Source organism: Exophiala spinifera, assembly GCF_000836115.1.
Source record: "Exophiala spinifera strain CBS 89968 unplaced genomic scaffold supercont1.2, whole genome shotgun sequence".
Classification (NCBI taxonomy): domain Eukaryota; kingdom Fungi; phylum Ascomycota; class Eurotiomycetes; order Chaetothyriales; family Herpotrichiellaceae; genus Exophiala; species Exophiala spinifera.
In genome coordinates, this window is record NW_015622514.1 from 2,866,695 (window position 1) to 2,880,801 (window position 14,107).

At 50.9% G+C, this 14,107-nt stretch overlaps 3 protein-coding genes across 3 annotated transcripts; all 3 read right to left on the reverse strand.

Annotated features, from left to right (window-relative positions):
* Window positions 1–1,187: 1,187 nt before the first annotated feature.
* PV08_03341 (uncharacterized protein) lies at window positions 1,188–5,072 on the reverse strand (the record flags this gene model as incomplete). The annotated part of the gene is made up of 1 exon (XM_016377697.1): window positions 1,188–5,072. One exon carries the CDS (start codon window positions 5,070–5,072, stop codon window positions 1,188–1,190), a length of 3,885 nt encoding a protein of 1,294 aa, XP_016239267.1.
* A 1,399-nt stretch (window positions 5,073–6,471) lies between these two features.
* PV08_03342 (uncharacterized protein) lies at window positions 6,472–8,298 on the reverse strand (the record flags this gene model as incomplete). The annotated part of the gene is made up of 1 exon (XM_016377698.1): window positions 6,472–8,298. The coding sequence occupies one exon, from the start codon at window positions 8,296–8,298 to the stop codon at window positions 6,472–6,474; it is 1,827 nt and encodes a 608-aa protein (XP_016239268.1).
* A 767-nt stretch (window positions 8,299–9,065) lies between these two features.
* Window positions 9,066–12,599, reverse strand: PV08_03343 (hydroxymethylglutaryl-CoA reductase (NADPH); the record flags this gene model as incomplete). The annotated part of the gene is made up of 3 exons (XM_016377699.1): window positions 9,066–9,441; window positions 9,490–12,215; window positions 12,264–12,599. 3 exons carry the CDS (start codon window positions 12,597–12,599, stop codon window positions 9,066–9,068), a joined length of 3,438 nt encoding a protein of 1,145 aa, XP_016239269.1.
* Between the last annotated feature and the right edge of the window lie 1,508 nt (window positions 12,600–14,107).

The window sequence follows — 14,107 nt, forward strand, 5'->3', positions numbered from 1 at the left end:
GGAGCACGGGTGGCTTTGATTTGCCTTTGGCCCAACATAAAATATTCGACGAGTTTTGGACGCTGACACTGACGCGGATTTCGGATCGGTTTTTAAAACGTCGACAAACACCCACCCCCAGAGATCTCAAGCGCGCGCGGCTTTTCTCGTATCGACTTAACTAGTAGTTGGTTAGTGCTTCCCAGTCAACCCCTTTGATAATGATCTCTCCATGCGCGGAGGTCATTTTGGCCGGACACTACACCAGAAAGAACTTCGACCTTCGACCTTCGACCATCGCCGAGTCGAGTTTTCAATGACCAACGAGTGCAACTAGCCCGGGGTGTAGGTAACTCACTCACATGGAGTTGACGTGGCGTAGAGCTACGAGTCCCTAGTTAGAGAGGCAGAGGGTACTCTGTAGATTAAGCCCAATAAGACCTGGGTAACAACTACCCAGTGTATTCATTTCTCGTTCCTCCTTCCCGGTTTGCTACGCTTGCCAGGCTATCAATGAAGAACATCAAAATTTTGTTTAATATAGAATAACTAGGTAGTTACACCTATTAATACCTCGCCGACGCCAATGCTGCTGCTGCTGCTGCTTTTCTTCGAATGATGTTGTTACAACCAACGTACCCCTTGTCTTGTATTTCATGCCTCATGGGTCACCCCCTTTTATCTCCCATTTGATGACTCGGAAAATTGTCTGTAATATCGCCTCCACGTCCAAGTCCAGGATGCCCAAATTCAATCACCAGGACCTCACCGGCTGCAAGATGGGAAAGATGCGGGTAAGAGGAATATGATGGCGCGATCATGAGTGTCTCCCCCTCAAGCTGTCTGTCACACGCGATGTTGCGATGTAGTGGCGATGTGGCAATGATTAGGGGGGAACCTTTGTTTGTTTCAGTGCCGCGGCATTCTGCAAGACCAAAGCACCAAATCCAGGATCAAGAACCAATATCAGTATCAGCGTCAAGAATCACCCACGACCTGACTTCTCGCATCCGAATTGACACTCCCAAGCCGCATGTCTTCCATCCGTTATCCATGCACGAGATGCCCACAAAATTTGCGGGAAAAGGAGTGATGATTGATTCGATACTCAACGCAGGCACTTTGCATGCAAGGTAATTTCAAGAATCAGAATCTACCGTTGGGACGTAATTAGAGTGGTCCAAAGCCTTTTTTTCTTGAGCTCGCTCCTAGCGACTCCGTTTGGTGTACAACCTAGCCGCGATGTTCATGCTCCACAGTTCCTGGAACAACAGCTTCGCAGCGTAGGGGAGATAAATCTGACTGATCTTGTTCTTGTTGTTGCAATTCTTGCACTCAAAAGTGTTCTTTTTCAATTTCGCAATCACCGTCATCAAGCCGCAGATGTCGCACACGTGAACCCTAAAGGGATCCGAGACGTCAAAGAGACGTTCCTTCAAGAAGGAACTGGCGCCATGGGCAATCATGCAATCGCGCTCCATTTCTCCGAAACGCAAACCACCGTCCCGTGCTCGACCTTCCACCGGTTGTCTCGTCAAAATCTGCGTCGGTCCACGAGCACGGGAGTGGATCTTGTCGTCGACCATGTGTCGGAGACGCTGGTAGTATGTGGGACCCAAAAACACTTGTGCAACGAGTTTCTTGCCCGTGTGACCGTTGTACATGACTTCAAACCCACGAGATTGGTAACCCATCTTCCTCAGGATATCCGAGATCTGAGTGACTGTGACTTTGGTGAACGGGGTAGCATCGCCTTCTTCTCCACGCAAGGTCGCGACCTTGGACAGCTGACATTCGATCAAATGGGCAATTGTCATTCGAGAAGGAATGGCGTGCGGGTTGATGATTAAGTCTGGTACGATGCCTTCTCTGGTGAAAGGCATGTCCTCGTGACGGTATGTGATACCGATGGTACCTTTCTGACCATGACGGGATGCGAACTTGTCACCGATCTGAGGAACTTTGGTAGTCCGCACTCGTACTTTGGCGAAACGATGGCCGTCGTTGGTCGTCGTCAGCATGACCTGATCGACAATGCCTGATTCGGTAGACCGAAGTGGCGTCGAGACATCGCGCTTGACATGCTGCTTTTGTCTTTGACCCAGTTCTTCTGCATCCGGGGCCATTGGGGCGGTTTTGCCCATGATGATATCTTCGCCACTAACACGGACACCAGGCGCGACAATGCCATCTTCGTCGATCTTGTCGTATGTGCCGTGCTTTAGTCTCAAGGTGTCGGCTCTCGTAGGCTTCTCAAACGATTCGACGACAGCATGCCCGACGCTCTTCTCTTGATCCTGGTACGCGCGGTAGAACAACGACCGGAACAGACCGCGATCGATTGAGCTCTGGTTCATTATAACAGAGTCTTCTTGATTGTAACCAGAGTAACAAGCGATGGCGACAATGGCATTCTGCCCCGCTGGAAGCTCTCTGAACTTCAGATAGTCCATTGCCATGGTTCTGGCCAAAGGCTTCTGAGGATAGTAAAGAATGTTGGCCATTGTTTCCATGCGCTGGTCAAAATTGGTCAGGAAAACGCCCATGGCTTGTTTACCCATTGCGGATTGATAAGTATTACGAGGCGACTGGTTGTGGTCAGGGAATGGAATGATACTGGCGCAGACTCCTAGGATCATGCTTGGGTGGATTTCGCAATGTGTGAAAGAGTGCGAGTTTGGTGTAAGGAGTGGCTCGTTTCTGCCGAGTGGATCGTCAAAGTTCTCAATCTCCATTCCAAGCCACCTAGCCTTCGAATCGGCGAGGACTTCAGGCGTCATAACAATCATAGCCGTCTCTTCTTCTTCCGCGTCCAAATACTCGACGACGCCGGCTTTGAGGAGGTCATCCCATCCGTATGCGCTCACCTCATCGTTGAACTGGTAACCACTTTCCTTCAAGTAATTGGTTTGGTCGAGCTTGTTGATATGCTCCTTGTTCAAAACCAGATTGCCAACGTTCTCGGATGCCTTATCGGTCTCCACGACGAAAAGCGGACGGATGATCCTGCCCGAGTCTCCAGAAATCCTGAATTCCTTTTCTCTGATATCCCAGACTAAGCTGACTTGGGCATCGAAAGTGCCCTGTCTTCGAAGTCGGCGAAGATCGTCGACAAGTCGTTTAGGATCTCTCAGGACCACCGCAAACCACACACCATCGATGAAGATCTTCGTGGCCTGCGGGTTCAATCTAGGCTCCCATTCTTCGATGGCGTCGACGTGCTTGTTCAGGACGTAGGCTCTCAATGGTTCGGTCTCGTACGAGTTTGTAACCATGGACATCAATGATAGATTTTTGACGAGACCACAAGCCTGACCTTCTGGAGTTTCTGCAGGACAAACATATCCCCAATGAGTATTGTGGAGTTGACGCGGTTTAGCGATTTTGCCTTCACGACCAATTGGTGCATTGGTACGACGAAGATGCGACAGAGTAGATGCAAAGGTGTATCGACTTAGCACTTGAGAGACACCCGCCTTAGCCTTGTCGAGTTTCTTTTGATCGCCCCAATTACCAGTTGCCAGCGAGTATTTCAGGCCGCTTGTGATGATCGGGTGCTTGAAGCCTGCGTGTATACTGATTGGCTGACCAGCCTCGACACGTTTCTGCATGTATCGGAAGAAGTCTTTAGTCGCCTTGTCGAACTGCAGGCGGAAAAGATTGGTCATTAATGGTCCGGCCAGGTCCAATCGTTTCTTGCCGAGATGATCTCTGTCATCTGGTTCAGCCCGTCCAAGAGCGGCCTTCAGTAATCGGTTCACCATGTAGCCAAGGAAGAAAGCCTTCTTCGTAGCAACATCGGGGCCTTGTCCGATGTGTGGCAGAAACTCCTTCTGCAGAATATCTATAGCATGCTTCTGTCGTTCATGGCTCTTGAGGGTGGGGATATTGCCACGTCGCGCGATGAAGTCTCGGGCAAGATCGGCGCTTTGGATGGGTTGGCCTTCTTGCAAAGAACCCATCAGCATATCGAGCATCTCCTTGTCGCTCTGGTCAAAGCAGATCTTTTCCAGAATATCGGCATCAGACACGATGTCCAATGCTCGAAAGACAATGACAAGTGGTATGTCCTGCTTGACATATGGCAATTGTACTCGGATAGGGTTGTCGATCTTCGTCCCGTCAGGACCGTCGACTCTGCGGAAGAGCTTGACGGTACACTGAGACATCATCCGCGCGCCGCGATCGATGACAGATCTGATTTCGGCGAGATGGGTGAAGGGCGCAGGCGCAGCTTTCTGAAATACCTGTACGATGTTTCCCGCACTGCGCTCTTGAGCGATGAGCACCTTCTCACTGCCGTTGATGATGAAATACCCTCCTTGGTCGTAGGGACATTCTCCCCACGCGAAGAGATCCTTGTCACTTTGGAACCTCTCACCCTTCAAATGGCAGGTCATGCTTCGAACCATGATGGGGATTTTCCCGATGTAGACATCTTCCTCTTGATTTTCGTCTCCCTCTTCGAAACCTTCACGCCAGAAGAGCTCGGAGCCGTCATCCCTCATCACACCTTGATCCGCGCTCTGGTCATCCCACGGTCTCTCTTTTGCGTACCAAGTCTTCTTGCTCATCTTGACATAGACAGGACTCGCATATGTAAGACTTCGTAACCGCGCTTCGTGGGGCATACAGTCTGTCGTGGTGCCGTCTCCTTCGACCATGTTGGGCTTGCTGAGGGTGACTTTGCCGAACTTGACCTCGTGCCTTTTGATGACAATCGGATTGGGATCATCATCTTCGACGTTCTGCGCGTGGTCCAGCGTGACTCCTCCCTTTTCGTTGACCAGATCCTGTAAACCAGATCTCATAAAATGATTGAACGAGTCGATCTGCATGGAGGCGAGTTGTTTAATGTCGAAGAAGGAACTGATGACTTTCCAGCAGTCTTCAGAGGTGATGTCTTGGTCCACAACCTCCTCCCCATAGTAGTCGCCAACATCTTCGTATTTCTCCATCTTGACGGTACAGGCGAGGTAAGATGGAGAAGAAAGGATGAAGTTGTCCAGGCCGTCTGGAAACTTTGACAAATATCGCCTTCGAGACCGCGACTCGGGAATGAAGCGCCAGAACGCATGGCGCAGGCTTGGCATTAGCGCAGTCACGTGATCATCTCTGCCTGCCACAAGCTGACTCAGCAGCGCCGTCTCCAACATACCCCTTCTAGAGACATCTTCACAACTCCAACATCGTCTATTGATCACGAAACGCATTCCCTGTTAGCCAGCTATCTAGAGAAATGAAATCGCGATTGGAGGGCCCCCGAGGCACGGTGCTGGCATACCAGCGAGATCAATAATTATTGATCTTCTGTCCTGAAAACTGAGCTCACATTTGTACCAGGAAGTTTTGTAGGCATGGCAATCAATTATGCTCCGGTTGAGATTGGTGAAGGATTGAACAGATCATGATTGCCAAACCTGAAGGATCTTCACCCGGGAGAGGGGGTGACTGGACCAGCAGGAAGGTCAAGATTGTCACCGTGATGGTCTTCGGCGTCCTGGCCTACTCCCTCGATGGCTGACACTGTTTCGTGGCGAGCATACTCTGTCAGCCTCCTCCTACTCGACCATGGACAACATCAAGTGAGATGAGTGTCAAGTCACTTCTCAGATCATTTGACTACTCGTAGCATCCATAGACATACAGCTCCTCTCCTATAATGCGCGGGTTCTGGAACTTGTGGGTTGTCAATGTCGAGGCCAACATCTCTCAGGAGAACAAGCTAAATGCGATTGTCCTCCATTGCAAGATTTGCAAGAAGACAAGCGGCTCAGGTATAATTGCCCGGTGGGACATTCCTTTTCTGCTCGATCTGACATTCCCTTCATGCCTAGTTGGAGCATGCATCCTCGTCCCCCTCTAGCAGATGTCGGCTTCTCTTGGGCCGATAAATTCTGAGGAGCACTAGCAGACACTGGTCGGTCGTTCCATCGCCACTTCAGTGGAAACTGCGGGTCGCCTCTAATAGTTGGTTTTGTCAAGGAGGTATTCCCCTGAAAAAGCATTCGTGGGGATATCGCTCTTGGACGACTTCAACCACGCATCACCAACTCCCGTGGTGGCGATGCATGTAGAGGACCGCTGGGTGTGGGATAAGGAGATCCCCTACGTCCGCAAGACCGACACTCAGATGGTTGGTGTATCCGTGTCTCCCAGCTGCGGTTCTTGTGACGGGAACTGATCTATGCGTCGAGTTTCAGACTACGACGACCAGGTGGCGTGCTTTTGCCTTGGTCGCCTTCTCTGTTGGCCAGCTCGTTGGCGGCGGGGATGTTTGGGTTGGTCGTCTTCGCCTCTTGGTTGGCGTTCGAATACGAGCTTCTGGCCAGCAGAAGTCACTGCAAATAAGTGCACCACCATTGCAGATGCGCAGGGATGGTGAAAACAAGAAATCGAGAGGGGTATCATGCATTATGTATTATCGTCAAAAGTCATACATTTGTTGCTGGACCCCGATTAGCTGTCTTGCGCAAGCATAAATACTGGCAATCATTGCTCAACGCACAATAACAATGCTTCCAGCATTTCTTCAGTGGCCTTGCCCTCCTCGCCCTGGCCAGCATCCATGCCATCCAACTGATCACGCAAGCTGCGTTCCAAAACCTTTAGCCCATCTTCTCCGAGAAGAACCGTTATTGTCTCCCTGGCGCCAGTATCCTCTGCGACCATCCAGCTCAGAATAAGTTCGAGAGCTTGCAAGGAGAAAAGCCCTGCGTCGAGCCGGCGAGATAACCACTCGTCCGCGTGCTCCTCTAGCTGTGCCTCGTTCATGTCCTGTCGCTCCCTCTGAATTTGCGCGTCCGTCTTGATCAACCGTGTCTTGTACTCTTTTCGAAGTTCAACCAGCTTGTGGGTCTTCTCGTAGTTATTCTCCACGAACTTTGCGAGGGTGCGTATTCGTTCGGCTGTACCGCCTGGGAGATACCTCAACAAGCTTGCCAAGATACCGATCAAGTGTTCCAGCAGGCTTCTTTCCATTTTGTGACTCTTCATGAGCATGCCGAAGATCGTCTTCAGGCCAGCTGCATCGACAAATTTCATCGAGACAGCCACAGCATTAGCGCCGCTCATGGCATGATCGAGCACCCTCAACGCACGTGCCTTAGCTAGCCTCCCTTCTCGCAGCATGATGAGACATAATTCGACGCCTTCGCCCTCGATGAATTTATCAGCGGGAAGCCTCTCTTCCACAACACAAGCCAGGCAGTCGAAGAGATTCTCGGCGTATTCTTCCTCGTCGGAATCCTTCTCAGGATCCCGTTTGCGGTATACGCTTAGTAACTCAAGCAACGCATCAACACCCTCCTTTCGGGCGAATCGATCTCGGTTGGTCCGATTGCTTTGAAGGAGAATGGCCAGAAGTTCAGCGGCATACTGCCTATTCTGTCCAACCTTTCCACGTGCAGTTGGGTCGGCCTTTTTGACGCGTGAAAGAAGCCACTGCATAAGCCCGTCTTTGGAGCCAGCAACCTCCTGGTATTGCGTATCCGAGAATATGTTCTCCAGAACATTTAGGATGTGGTAGACGCCAGTGCGATCGCTCTCATTCGCTTCATCTAGCCTTCCCAAGTCACTCACTAGGAGATCGATCAGATCCGCCTCGATCATTGCCTGCACTAATGTTTTCCATTGCTCTTCACTTGAGGAGGAGTCCTCATCAGTCAACTCTGCTAGCAACTCACAGACCGAGATGGCGATGTCTGTATTTTCATGCGCGAGAAGTCCCACTAGACTCCCCGCGCAGCCCAGCTTGACGAATTCCTCGTACAATTCTCCATGTTCGCTGAGGAGACTGAGCCCTTTGATTTCTGAGTCCAGGTCGGCTTCACTGCCCACGAATTTCATAGGCTCGCTCTCATACTTCGCGCGTAGTTCCGCGTTCTTGTTGATCTTTCGTTCAAAGTTGATCGCGGTCCGCCGCAACCACGCAGAATCAATCTTTTCTTCGACATCGCCGTTCTCATTTTGTTCAATGAAGTCGATCACTTCACGCTCTTGCTTTGTTACCCCACCCCCAAAGAACCGCCCTTCATCATCGTCGCCTGCATCGTCCTCTACGTCATCGTCCCCGGGAGGCCGCGCAGGTCCGGCTTCAACATCCTTTTCGTCAAGAATCTCGTCTTGCACGAATGCCGATTTTCCGTTGGATTTGGGATCGGATGTAGAAGACTCGTGTCCGTTGCTTCGTGGAGAAGATCCGTCGGTCAATTTAGACGATTTGTTGGAGAGGGCCTGAGAGAAGGTTGTGTTGGGGTCTTCCAACTTGCGTTTCGGTAACGCATTTGGCTTGCGAAAGAGTTCATCAATCGAGGTCATCTTCCAGAGATGAGGTGCTCGTATTCAAGGCATGTTTGGAGGCGTTGCTTCAAGTGGACGATGTGTTGCGGATTTTGTGAAAAAGTGTCAACGGGATGTTTTGGCTCTCCAAACCGCCTCGCCGAACCTGCCCCATATGGTGTGGGATTGGGAAATTCTCGGAAGCCTCGCTCGCAGCGTCTGCACCATTTTGTTCTTGTATTAACGCATCCGTGGATCCGGCCGTTGATTGTCGCTGTGAACGGAGATTGTCGTCAAGCATCCTGGTACGACTATGGGTCGACCTGGCCCGTCTCTTGCCGTGGGTGTTGGCTGCCAGCTGCCCATCGGGCAGACTCGTCACAGGGTTGCGGTACTAACTCGACAAAACGACTACATTTACCGATACTCCTTGAAAGCGATACGTGAAGCAGCAATGCATGGGCCCGATCGAGTATATTAGTATTCCACCACATACTCTTTACTCGGTTAATTCCTTCTATGAATACGATTATTCCTGTTTGCCCCGGCCATGCCGCTCAAGGGCTTTGCTCTTGAATCTTCATTCGTTCGCGCTCTGCATGCCTTCAAATGGCTCTCGGTTGGGACAATAGCCATCGATATTGGCTGATCGTGACGGAGCGGCGGCTTCGGACAGTTGTCGGACTCGCATTTTCGAGAGACTCCGTCTCATGCAGAAAATATCAACACCAATGCTAAATGCGTCTCCATTCCCGTATATACAAGTGACTCCCCACCGTTTATACACTTTCAAAACATCAACGCCGTCATCTGCCACTCCCATTAGTCATCCTCAGGGAGGGAGGAATATATGGCCCATTCTGGGCTTTGATGAAGGGCTCCACGGCTGCGGAGACGGGAGTGCTCGTCCGGGTAGGCGCGGCGCTCCTGTTATGCGCCATGTGAGCCTTCACCAGGTGTCCTGCACGCAGAGCAGCACACAAGCTGAGTTCACCGGCAAGGACGGCCGCGGCGATGATTCTTGCGAGCTGTCGAGCATTATCCCCGGGTGTTGTTGGATGGGCACCGCGAACTCCAAGCAGATCGAGCATTGATGACTGAGCTTCAAGGATGGTGCCCCCCCCGATGGTGCCAACTTCCAGACAGGGCATTGAGACACTGATCTGAAGATTTCCATTGTTGCTAGAATGCGTTAGACATGTTCATGCAGGATGACAAGGTGCGACTTACTTCTTCATAAGCGTCATGCAGCTAGCACTCTCAACAACTTGGGCAGGATCTTGGCCTGTGGCTAAGAAGATTGCTGCCACGATGTTGGCTGCATGAGCATTGTTCCCTCCGATACTGCCTGCCAAGGCGCTGCCAATCAAATTCTTCGAGACATTCAGCTCTACAAGATCATCGACGTTGCTCTTGAGCACATTCTTGACCACATCGCCCGGAATAATGGCTTCCGCGACGACTGCCTTACCTCTTCCATCGATCCAATTGATGGCGGAAGCTTTTTTGTCGATACAATAATTTCCAGACAACGAAACAATGGTCATATCTTCGAACCCGCATTCGGTTGACATGACAGACAAAGCTTTTTCGACACCTTTTGAAATCATGTTCATACCCATAGCATCACCGGTAGTTGTCTTGAATCTGACAAACAAATTTGTGCCTGCGATTGCCGACTTCATAGACTGCAAACGAGCGAATCGACTTGTTGAGTTGAATGCTTCTCGCATCTTGCGTTGACCCTCTTCTGAATCCAACCAGATTTTAGCTTCTCCAGTTCTTGAGACGGTTGGGAAACTCATGCAAGGCCCTCGGGTCATGCCATCACCCGTGACAATGGTCGAAGCACCGCCTCCGGCATTGATAGCTTTGCAGCCACGACTGGTGGAAGCAACAAGCACACCTTCCGTTGTGGCCATGGGGAGAAAATAGCTCTGACCATCAATGATGAGGGGTCCCGCAACTCCCAGTGGAAGAGGCAGATATCCGATGACATTCTCACAGCAGGCACCGTGAACGAGTTCGTAGTTGTAGTCTTTGTAGGGCGATTTTGACACTTCCAATCCTGCAGCAAATTTGGGGCCTGATGTTCGTGAAACGACTGCCCTTCGCACTTTGACGGCCCGGACAAACGAATCCAAACGAGTCATAAGCTCGGGTGCTTCCAGCGTTTTCTCGATGGCATAACCAGGGATTTTACCCTTCAACGATAGGTCAATTAGTTCTTCGTCGCTGAGGTATGCAGCTTTCTTGTCTTTCAACATTTGCTCACACTCCTCCTTCGAGCGGCCAGAGGTTGCCTGCAAATCAATGTCCAGTGGTTTGACTTTAGGAGTAAGAGGCAATTCAAGCTTCGGCACTTGTTGCCCGGAGGGCGAACTTGTTGATGACTGAGGCTCCTTAAGACTCCAACGTGCAGCATTAAACAAATAGCCATTGAGTATCAAGCTGAGCGTTAAAGCAATCAGCACCCATTTGCTCAGGACCGGGTCTTCTAAGCTCTTGAGGACACCCTCGATGACGCGCCCGCCCACCACATTCAGGAACTGATCGGTATATTCTTGATCAAACCAGCCGAGTACATCCTGCGCCTCTTGCTGAGCAGAGGGATAGTCAAGTTCGTATTTGATTGGGGGCAGGACTGTGACAAAGGTGTCCAGCTTTCTGCTCTTTGCCGAGACGTAGATTGTATCCAATCCATTCTCTGCAACTTTGAAAGGATCAATAGGCGCAGGGGTAAGAACGCTAGGCATTGCAGCTCCTGGTGCGTTGGTGGTGGTTGAGGTCCGGAACGGAATGGTGCAGAGATTTACAACATTGATGATTACGAAACCACCAACCATCCAGATCTTGAACTTTGGTACGCTGCTGGGTCGAATCTTTTGGCCGAAAATGTTGAAGCCCGTCTGACCAGATTGTCCGTTCGGCCAGTCGCTATTAGTGGCAACATTTTCGGCTACTCGGTGGTTGATGCCATCTTCCTCAAGAGCTTTGCGGAGCGCAACGTGACGTTTGATCCGGTTAATTTCCAGTTTGATGCAGAGAATGGTGGTGTACCAGGTGAAAAGAAGGACACAGTCATAGAAGAGAATCCAAGCAGCTAAGAAGCAGAATTGCCGTAGGCCACCCTGGACACCGGAAGCAGCACCAGCAACGAGAATGGCAATCTCGATTGCGTAATCTCGGACGATCTCAAAGCCAGTCTCCTTGATGGCAATTTGAATGGCATCCTGAATCGAGTTGGGGGCGTTTGGTGCTACGACTTGTCCAACAGCACTTCCACCAACCGAACCGTTGGCTGTCGGCCGTCGTTTTGTGTCGTAAGAGGCCGATAGAACAGCTTTGGTAAGAATTATGGACTTTTCGAAGCCCACCGTCACAACAAGGAAGGGGAGACCCTCGGACAGCAGAACCATATTAATTGGTACCCCAAGCTTCGTAGTTGTAACCAGGCCAAACAGAAAAGCGAACAGGCTAGAAAACAGAACTGAAACGGCCAACCACGCATTGGAGCCAAGTCTTTTCATGGACAGGAAGAGTGAGATGAAGGTCAAGTGCATGGAGAGGTAGCCCAGAGACATGATGATGATGTCGAGTGTCTCTGCATGTTTGATCAAATCCACAAACGAGGTCCAACCTTCGCGGAACCAGGTTCCATAGGTTGCTCGGCCATTGCCCACACGAGCAGCTTTCATGATCCATGATGCTTGCTCGTCTGTATCCGATGGCGCAATCTGTGCCGGTAATTTTTGTGCAGCCCTTAGGAAGTCGGGTAGATCGGAAAACGTGGTGTAGAACGCGAGGGAAGCGTCGTGCGATATCGGAGAGAGGAGGTTCGAGGTGGTTGGAATATTCGTGGCTGTGATATTGACCGGGATAGGAATAGACTGAGCATCAGGAGCAGAGGAAGAGTCTGGGAAGACAAGAGTTGTGAGGGCGTAGTGGTTGGAGCCCTATGAACATGTCAACACAGATGTCAAGGTCGTTGGTACATCACTTACAAGTGACACCTCCGGGACACCAGAGTCGTCCGAAAACTGCCACTTCCACGCAGTGTTCTGTGACAGTTCTAGTGTCCTGCTTCCTTTGAGTAAAGCCTCTACGTCAACCCGGCCATTGTGTTGGAGGGATTTTATCCCACTGTCGAACAGACTCTCTTGCAGTAATCCGATGTAAGAGGTGCTGGCCAACAAAGCGATCGCTACGATGGTATGGATAGGATGCTGGCAAGCCACATGCGACGCAGCAAGGAGATTGGAGGTGATAGTTTGGTTCAACCAGCTATCGCTTTTGCCCAGGGAGCGCAGCTGTTTGGGGAGAAGACTAGAGCCTCGCATTTTAAATAGCGAAGGGGTCGGCGATTGGGGAGAGGAGAGAATGTGTAACGCAAAGGCTGGAGATGGCTTTCTATGTTGCCATACTCAAGAGGTCGAAGAGGGAGTCCTAGTCGAACAGTTGTCAGTCGGCTGCCAGTCGCTTGCGCAGACGTACATATATGCGAAGGGTAGGACGAGTCGATAGTCAAGGAAATGAGTGGCGGTGAAAGGGGAGAGTGGATTTACGGACCTTGTTCCGGTAGAAGAGTGCGAGGACTCTGATGAATACTTTTCAACTCGACCTCCCTTGCGCAAGCAGAGAAGGCAACAGCCAAGGTGTAGACAGGAGAAGTAAAGATAATGGATAAGTTGGCCGGGAGTCAATCGCATGTAACAACAAGAAGTGAATGCCTCGAAAGCGATCTGCCCTCAAAAATTTCCCACCTCCACCTCCACCTGCAAGTGCAGGGACAGGGCATGTTTCCGTTCGGAGGTGCCTAGCTACCTTAGGTACCAGCGCCTATCCGCCCACCGCTCTCCCCTAAAACAAGTACCTTTGGTAGGCCTTCTTTAGGCAGTCGACGTGCCTATTGGTAACCTGTAAGGCTCCACCTATAGCACTCAAACCAGGACCCCGTACAATCCTCCATGCTGCATCTCAAATTCTGAATTGCCCGTTACTGGTGCCGTTACTCCATACAATGCGAGTATCATCGCCAAAACTCCAATCAATCGAGCCTTGTCCTTTTAAGCGCAAATTCCGTCCAATCATCCTCCTTCGTCGACAAGATTTCAGCCACCTTGCCCTGCAGCTATTTTGATTGAGTAGTGGCGAGCGTGGGCCGACTCGGCTCTCGCTGCTGCCATCTCTCATCCCCAGTCAGCTTCGTCATGCACATGGCCGTCACCCAATGTCAACGCATCGGTACCTGCATATTCGGCGTCGACTCACCAATCAGCTCGATAGTGTAGACACACCCGCGTGGACAGAGGATGTGCGCGCTCTATCAGCTTTCTCGGTCGCATGTCATGATCGAACAATCTCAGTCAGGCCTTGTGCAGTTACATGCAACACAAGTCAATGTGCGAGTATCAAAAGATACCAAGTACTGACATGGCATTGACGGTTTGACGGCAGTCCCATGCGACGAATTCCCGTCCCGAGTTGAATCAGTCTCTTTGCTATTATCAGGACTACCGTCAATCTTCAAGGGCGTCTCACAGCCCTACCCATCCTATGTTCCAAGACTCGGAATGTTCACATTAACAGGGTGTCTGAACTCTTTATACAGTAATCCCTGAGATCCCCAAGGGGCAACAACTGCAGGGTAGATCATATTTCTTCCCAAACAAAGTTCACGATTGACCAGCGAGCTTCATTCCTATTGGTAGACTGACGTCTCTTCAGACATGATCTCGGTTCAGCTGGACCTCTCAGCTTGATGTGTGCTCGAGAGGGACGCCTGCTCTCACTATGCACATTCATCCAAGCCTCGTGGCGACACTGGACCCGTAGTCGTCCTGTACAC